The 8,792-nt window shown below is 40.0% G+C and overlaps 1 protein-coding gene across 1 annotated transcript; it reads left to right on the top strand.

Annotated features, from left to right (window-relative positions):
- Positions 1 to 4,360: 4,360 nt before the first annotated feature.
- On the top strand, positions 4,361 to 8,521 carry LOC120799144 (angiopoietin-related protein 3-like). The gene is made up of 7 exons (XM_040144084.1): positions 4,361 to 4,935; positions 5,431 to 5,541; positions 6,459 to 6,579; positions 6,979 to 7,092; positions 7,594 to 7,689; positions 7,923 to 8,195; positions 8,295 to 8,521. The coding sequence occupies exons 1-7, from the start codon at positions 4,429 to 4,431 to the stop codon at positions 8,504 to 8,506; spliced, it is 1,434 nt and encodes a 477-aa protein (XP_040000018.1). The 5' UTR covers positions 4,361 to 4,428; the 3' UTR covers positions 8,507 to 8,521.
- The last annotated feature ends 271 nt before the right edge of the window (positions 8,522 to 8,792 follow it).

Here is an 8,792-nt window from a genome sequence, read left to right as displayed (position 1 = left end):
AAATGACTGCTGAAAGCCTGACCACATACTGCAGAACTTGGCCAAAAAGCAAAAAATGTTCTCAAAGGCGGTTTCAGAGAAAGATTTAAAGTTGCATCATATTTGAGTAGAAATTCACTTTGTAATTTAATTAAAATATTAGCTGAAAAATTAGTTGTTAATTATTAAGTTATACAAATAGATGTTTTGAGCCCACACTGAAATGCCTGAAGCAGGAGGCCTGCCAGCTGCAGGGTATTCATTTTCTTCCCATTTGACTGTTATTACTTGTGGAAGCTGCCTCCTGGTGGAAAGTATAGTTGGAGGTAATTTAAATACTGCCAAGAGGCAGGTCCTCTTTTTAGCAAAAATCATGTGCTGTTTGTGGAGATTGCAAAGTGTTCACTACAGTCTGGTGTCAATGAAATAAGCCTTAACATTTTGCAAGTCATACAAATAATTCTAATCTGTAAATTTCCATATCCATTTTATTACTGTGAATGATTTTTTTTTTTTTTGGAGGAGGAGTTGGACATTTAACTGAAAAAGCACAAAATAGATGGAAAAGTTTAAAGAAGTTAAGTCCTCCTAAAAGTTTGTCACAGCCTACATTAACTCCCATTTGACATTGACATCCATTATGTAACTGTGGCTTGTGGTCAGGGGAGTCACAGGTTGTGCTGTAGCTGCATTGGCTAACTAAAATGGTGTAGTCGTGTAACTGTGACCTGTGAATCGAGACCAAGGCCGCAGGCCCTTGACAGCTGAGGTTATTTAAAATTAAAGATGCATAAGGTTTAAGTAAAGCAGCTGGGATTCATTTGAATCTATAGATGTCAGTTGTGGGCTTTAAGTAATTCAGTATAACTGTCGAAGTTTACCTTAAAGCTGAGGCTACAGTACATAAGATGTGTTCAAGAATGGTATAGTTTGCGGATCTGTGTCATACAAATCAGTTTTAAAAATCATAGCTAACCATTAAGAGTATTATTTGTGGAAATATGTATAATAACCAAACAGAAGATAAAAAGTAGTTCATTTTCTCAATCAGACAGTCAAATCTGTCAATAGAGTCAGTGTCCATGTGATTTTTTAAAGTCAAGATTTGTTTATTGGTAAATCACTATCAATTAAAAAAAAATCATCATCTACTAACCTACTCATGTACCCACTTTTTCCATGACAGAAAACTCAAAAATCTAAATGTTGAAGGTAGTGGTTCTGTATTTGTTAATGTGAGTTTGAGGAAAATATTTCAACATCAATATTTTCCTCAAACTCAGACTATGTTCTAGGATTACTTCAACATTTCATAATATTCAGGAGTGACTGACATGTTTAAAAATAGCAGATATCTCCCTTTAGAAATAAACTTTGGACTGTTTCTTCCCAGATTACTGACCTCAAGCCAAGAAAATGTAAAATGCAGATATTTCATTGTGCTGTTTAAATCAGCAACAGTATGTGTGTGTGTGTGTGTGTGTGTGTGTGTGTGTGTGTGTGTGTGTGTGTGTGTGTGTGTCTGTGTATGAAATGTGGATTGAACACAAATGTGCCAGCTGCACAAAAATCTATTTGGCTTTGCTGGTTTGAACAAACAAGTAAACAGTCTCTGTGTATAAAAGATAAACAGTATTATGAAATAACGTGAGCTGTTATCTGTTTTTTAGCATGTGACCAAATGGCAAAACAGATAGAGCAATAAAAGTTACTGTAACAGCTAAACCTGTCTGTGCTGCTGCATTTGTCCATTTGGGCTGGAGAAAACCTGCTAAACAATTTTATTACATTGTATTATATTTGGGTCACTATAAAGAGAGAGACGCAGAGAGAAAAATGCATGTGCATCATCATATGTTCTGAATATCACTCTCAACAGTGCACCAAATGACATACTGAGCAGTCCACTGTGTACTATGTGCACAAAGCAATGCAGATGTTGCAGGAGACTTGCTTCGGCAGGTTCCTCCAGCAGGAGCTGTTTGGGAAGGCAGAGCTGTACAGTCTTGCCCCTGAGGTAGTTTTTGAAAATTCTCCATCAGATCACCACTCAGAGTTTTATCAATTTGGGGTTCGGAGTCCATGGGGGGGGGGTCACTTGCATAGACAGTTAGAGTGCATGTCTAAGACTGATGTATTTAGTTATCTTTAGTTAGATGGTATTTAGTATAAATTTAGTTGTAAATAAACCAGTTGGAAATACAGTGTACCTCCATGGGCCTTAAAATAAAAAATATATGCCATACTGAAATTCCCTTGGCAACTCGACATGTACAGTATTTGTAATATAAAAACACTATACTGTCATAATAGTATATTTGTATATATATATATATATATATAAGAAACTGAAAGAATATCATGATGTAGCATATAATAAAATCTAAAAGTACAATAATGTGACAACATAGTCATAATATATTATTATGAAATCGTGATACAATTAATGTAATGCAGTGGCATACAGTATTAGATATGTTACCACAACTCATACTACTACCCCATGGTAATAATAATGTAAAGAGTGTAGGAGGAGTTGTTTAGGATAGATTTCAGTATTGTCCTCATCCTCATCTCTAGAGTCACCCTGCAACGGAGCCGGCATTTGCTCTCATTTGGGAGAATTCTGCACGTGGCATGACCACTGTTGCCAGTGACAAAAAGTAAGACATTACATTTTCCTGTTGAATCCTGCACTACCCTGCAGCACATGGGAGAGCCACGCTGCTCTTTGAAGGCAGACAAACTGCTGCCTCATGATGAGACAATCCGTGAATAACAGGGCAATGACCACTTGTTTGACACTGACCTTCTTCTTGAGCAGGAGAGACTGGATGGCCCTACATGAATGGAAAAAAACAAAACACAATTAATTAATTTGTAATCATGCTTCGAGGCCTCCCCCTATGGAGGGGTACATAATTCACCATGGAGTCTATCACCAGTGGTTTGAGATGCCATAGAACCAGTTTCTCATCCAGTAGCTCTTGTATATGTGTTGGGTTGTGTGTGTGTCTGTATTTACAATAATCAATAGAATCAAAATCCACAATGATGAATTATGTAAATACGTATTAATGAGCTCAATACTCCATCTCCAACCCTCATACAAGTCGAGTATAATAGTCACTGGCTTACTCCCCCTTCATTGTTTATCACACTCACACCCTTGCACTCCCCATGGCCCCTCTACTGTCCGTCCCTTTGTCTTTCAAGCTGCTGCTGCTCCATTAGATGTTTCATACAATGCGCCACTGTGCACCCATACATCTTGCCTTCCAGGGAGCAGGGCCCCACGGCTGAAGTCAGGGTTGCGAACTGTGTTTACTGTGTACACACTGTGGGGATCACGCAACCCTTGTCTCATATGGGTAGTTAACATTTAACAGAGCAGAACCTAGGTCACCACCGTACAGTATGTGGATAGGTGGTTGTATCTCACTTCATACTCCCGCTGAAAATTGCAGGGAGTGTGCACCAAAATTGTGTCTTTTGTTTTCTTGCATTTTTTTTGTGTGTGTGTGTGCAGAGTGAGAGTTGTGTGTGTGTGTGTGTGTGTGTGTGTGTGTGTGTGTGTGTGAGTACTGTTGCAAGAATGCAGGTTAACCTTTTTTGCACAATAATGAATGGAATAATGTTTGATTGCAGGGCAATGAAGCAGATATTCCTTTATAAATAAGAGGCAAAATGTTGACTCGGATAACTTTTTTGTCTTCAGATTTACAGTGGAAATGATCCATGTTGCTTGATTTCATTTTCTATACTTGCATAGCATCTATACTGTACTTACCCACCACTGGATCAAAATAAAGGAAGAAAAACAAGCTCATAAGTGATATTTCTCAATCGATCCTATATGAAAACTGGGTCATCTTCCTGTTTAAAAATAAACCAGCTACACAACAATAACCGTGAACAGCCATGGCCTCAGCACAGGTAACTACCAGTCAGGAGAAAACCCCATGTCACACCATCCTGGCTCAGAAAAAAAATCATCCTCAGACAGAATAAATGAAACTGAACTTGCAGCATTTTCACTGTGGCTTAACATCGCTGCAGATGAAAAGTTAAATTACTCTCCTTTCACTAAATTCAATCATTAGATGGAGCAAAACTGTAAGCACTGATAACTGGGTAGAGCATATTAAATACAGAACAATTCCAGTGTAAACATTGCACCTAACGATAATATCAAAACTAACCACTGAAATTTGAGTATAGATGAATATGAATTAAATTTCAATAGTCCACTCAGCAGGAGGAAACTACATCCTGCGTACAGATATTGATCAGATGAGGTTAATCATTAACCTGATAGCAGACAGTGTACATTAAAAGCCCAAGATCTTGACCCAGTTGCTATTCATCCAGTCACAGAGGAGGGAGAGGGCTGCCAGTTGTTCCCCTGAAAGCACTGACACACGGCTGGTGAAGCACCAAGACACCAACATGAGAATAACACTGATTCCCGTATTGTTTGTCCTGTCTGCTGCTTGTGTCCCTGCCCTCTGTGGCAAAGAGGAGCCTCCTGTTCTCCAGCTCGGGGCCTCGGCTGAAACCCGCTCCCATTTTGCTGCTCTGGATGATGTGCGTCTCCTGGCGAATGGCCTCCTCCAGCTGGGCCAGAGCCTGCGGGAGTTTGTGCAGAGGACGAAGGGACAGATAAACGACATCCTGCAGAAGCTTAACATCTTTGACCGCTCGTTCTACCAGCTGTCAGTGCTCACCAGTGAAATCAAGGAGGAAGAAGCAGAGCTGAAGAAGACCACTGTGGTACTGAAGGCCAACAACGAAGAGATCAAAGGCCTGAGTGTTCAGATCAACTCCAAGTTGGACAGCGTCCTGCAGGAGAAGAGTCGACTGCAGAACAAAGTGGAGGGCCTGGAGAAGAAGCTGAGCAGTCTGTCGCAGGGCCTGGTGACCAGCGAACAAGTGGCAGAGATCAATGGCCTTAGGGTGAGTCACCTGTTCTCGAAACCTACACTGGGATTTGTTTAAATGTTTTTTTTTATTGTTGCTGAGGTGAAAATGTCTGCGAAAGATCATTTAGATCATGCAACAGTAAACATATGAACTCCTTCTAGGTTGGATGGCAAGTTTTCTTTGGGCTGCCTATTCTTAAGCATCGTTTCTGCACAGGAAGAAAATAGAAAAGAAAAAAAATCGTTTTATACTTATCCTTTATACTTACTTTTGAAATGTCATATGGTACCTTGTTTCAAATAGATGGAGACAGGCTTTTAGTAAGGTGCCAGGATATGCTTTTTGAATACTTAATGACACTATTTAGAAAGAAGTAAAGTGTATTTTTATCTTTAACTATGCATTGTTTTGCATTTGTTCATCCAATGTATGACTGCTATAATACTGACTCAGAGTATTATGTATATTAACAATTAAATAACACCATTGTTTAACAGATCCCATAATTCCTACTTTTTCCATGACCAGGATGTGATCCACAGCCAGGAGCAGAGCATCATGGAGCTGCTTAAGGCTGTGAGGGAACAGAGCGACCAGATCAACCACCAGAAGACGAAGATCAAGATTCTGGAGGATAAGGTACATGTTAGGGACTGTACGAAAATTATTAGGAGGGGAGAGGGGGAGGGTGATGTATTTTTTTCTTTTTGCTGAAGGGAGGTTAACTGAGCAGGGGACGGTCTTTTAAGATTTTCTCACCCAGATTCATTCTTCGCTTGTGGTATTTATTTCAAAAAAGAAAGAAAAAATCAAATAGTTAAGTCACAAATATGGCTCTCAGTTTGATATTTAAGGAGAAAAAATCCTGTAGATGCCCGTCCATGCAGCTCAGGGATCATGTAATTGATCTGATTGATGGAAAGACATCTGAGGCTATAGCATGTTCAAATCTTATTTATTTATATTATAAGTGGAATATCCACCATTTAATTCTTTTTTTGTCCAAAATATAATATTCTTATGAACATGAGCAGAGGGTATTGCTTTTTTTTTTAGGCCCCCTCCCACAGTTAAAATAGATGGTAAGTTCCACTCAAACGGGCTCTTAGTTTATTTTTTACTTATGCAAAAGTATGCATTTCTTCAAAAGTTCCCCAAAATTATTCTGCCTACTTTTTGAGTTATGAGCTGTCATCGTCAAGGCATTGCACTGACTACGCTGGTAAAAAGAAACTTTAATGGAGTCTTGCTACTGTGCTATACAATTTAGACTTTAAACCTTTGGAGGGTGCAGACATGATGAAGGAGCTCCCCATATTTCTAATAACCTCAGCCTGTGCCTGAGTGATGAATGCATTTGTACTGAGTCTTGAGAGCTGAAATAAAGATTATTACAATAAAATAAATCAAAAGCCTTGGAAAATTTCTACTTTTGCAAAATAACAACCCACAGTTTATTATGTGTGGAACTGCAACTTAATCCGCACTTTTTCTCTAGAGTCAGTCTGAGGGTTATGTCTGCACGCTCAAGTTTTTCCCCTTCAATTTTTTCCCAGCTAACAACCAACACATTAGCCCAGGAGACCATTGAGAGGATGCCTGAAATCTTCAACACAGAAGCACCCACACTCACCCCTTTCCTGACCTCAAGCTCTAGCAGCACCACCGAAATGATGAGTAAGATGGATAATAACAAAATGAGGAAATGTTGCGAGTGATATCGGGATTTGGTATCTTTTATTTAGCATACAGTGTTTCAGCAAGGACTTAGGTTAAGTATTCAGTCCTTACGTGTCAAAACTCATGATTCATGAATGTGTCCAGGCATATTCCAGCAATTTTCTGCTTCCCATTTATACAGTTTCTAAAAGTCACAGCACTGAGCTGCCTGGTACATCCACAGTACCAGTACTTACTGAGCAATCAGTTATCCAGCACACATTTCCTGTTGAACTGTTGACTCTCTGGTCACACATGTACGCTAGCTTCTCTGATCTCCAGGTCATGGCTCTGCAACTAAACTTTATTCGAGTCAGTTTCAAGTTTGACACTAACACTGTGGTGATTTTTAAATAGATCTGCCGTCAGACTGCAGTGAGCTGTTCAACAGAGGGGAGCGAGTCAGTGGCGTCTATGCCATCAGACCCAACGGATCGGAGCCCTTCATGGCCTTTTGTGACATGAACAAAGGTGCTCCAACTCTCACAAAAATTAAACTTTTCCACAGTAAAGGTCCACTTTTTAAAAAAAATATATCAAGGATAACGTTTTAATTTTTGTTCGGTGTTGTTGTAATTCTTAATGTAAAACAGCAGCAAATGTTCACTTTGCATTAGTAGTAACTTCATACAGCTGTGATACAGCTGTGGGAGAGTGAATAGTTAACGCTGAGGTCGAGAACAATGAGATAAAATAACTGACAGTTACACTGGATTACATGCTGGATCATTTCCTGTGAATCCCTCATGTGCATGAAGGCAATGTGAATCCAGCACGGGAGTGGCGGACTCCGCCTCTAACGATGAAAAGTAATATATACAGATGTAATTACAGAATATAAATACCAAGCTTTTGAATGGCTATTGCTGAAGAATGGTTAACCAAAATAATTTTTTAAAACTATTTGACTAAAATCTTACAGATTATAACTTTTAATTTAGGCATCCACCTTTTCTATATTTTTCCATTTAGACTACGGAGTAACAGTCATCCAGCGAAGGAGGGATGGTTCAGTGAATTTTGATCAAACCTGGGAGAAGTATGACAATGGGTTTGGAGATTTTCAAGGTAAGAGACACTGCTCTCTGTGCTATTACCCATCTAATGTTGGTCAATCAGTTTTCAGCGGCAAAATTAACTACTTTTGTTTCATATCATGATTACAAGGTTTGTCACTTTATAACCTCTGTAATTAAAATGACGTCCGTCCCTCTCCATGTAAGTTTGTGTGCATCACGTTTCTGCTGGTCAAGCCAGCTCTGAGCTCTCTCTGGCTCTCTCTCTCTCTCTCTCTCTCACAGGAGAGTTTTGGCTGGGTCTCAGGAAGATCCACTCTCTAGCTGCTCAGGGAAACTGTGTCCTTCACATCCAGCTGGATGATTGGAAACAGGGCAGACGCTTCATGGAATACAGATTTTACCTTGATGGTCCAGAGAGCAACTACATCATTCACCTCACGCATCTGTCTGGAGATTTGCCGGACCTCATGGGCAACCACACAGGCATGATGTTCTCCACCAAAGACAGGGACAATGACAACCACCAGGACTTCAACTGTGCCCACAATTACACAGGTACAGCAGATGTTTTATCCCAATGTTATGCAAATAAGGGGATTAATGAATGCTTGTCATCCAGTATCAACTGCACAACATGTAATTTCAATGTCCCAGGTGGATGGTGGTTCAATGCCTGCGGAGACACCAACCTGAATGGGAGATATTTCCACATGAGACCAAAGGGGCGTTCAGAGCGTAGGAGAGGAATTCACTGGAAGCCCACCCGGAAAGCTTCCTACTCCCTCAAGCTCACCCAGATCTCTGTCCACCCTGTGGCTCCACCCTCCTCCACTTCAGCTTCCTCTGAGACAGATGTCTTTCTCTGATCCAGCTTCAACATTCTCCAGTGAAAATATTCCCAAAAAAAAACCCAAAACAGCATTAAACAGTGGCCTCTTGAGGGGAGCCTTGGCAATACTTCTTGTGGGCAGCCATGGTTTTAGAAGGCTTGGGCAGAGTTTCAAGCCCTAATAGATTAAAGTGAGTCACATTGGACACTAACAAAGCTATACAATTCTGAGTGCCCCTGTGTCCTAAACAGAAATCCAAAAGAATGAGTTACCCACGATGGCCGGGATATTGTGGATGTAGTTTTTTTTTACATCGTAGAAC

The sequence above is a fragment of the Xiphias gladius genome, chromosome 14, assembly GCF_016859285.1.
Source record: "Xiphias gladius isolate SHS-SW01 ecotype Sanya breed wild chromosome 14, ASM1685928v1, whole genome shotgun sequence".
In the NCBI taxonomy this organism is placed as follows: Eukaryota; Metazoa; Chordata; class Actinopteri; order Istiophoriformes; family Xiphiidae; genus Xiphias; species Xiphias gladius.
The sequence above is the reverse complement of the archived record's forward strand: the minus strand, read 5'-3'. Positions and strand labels throughout refer to the sequence as shown.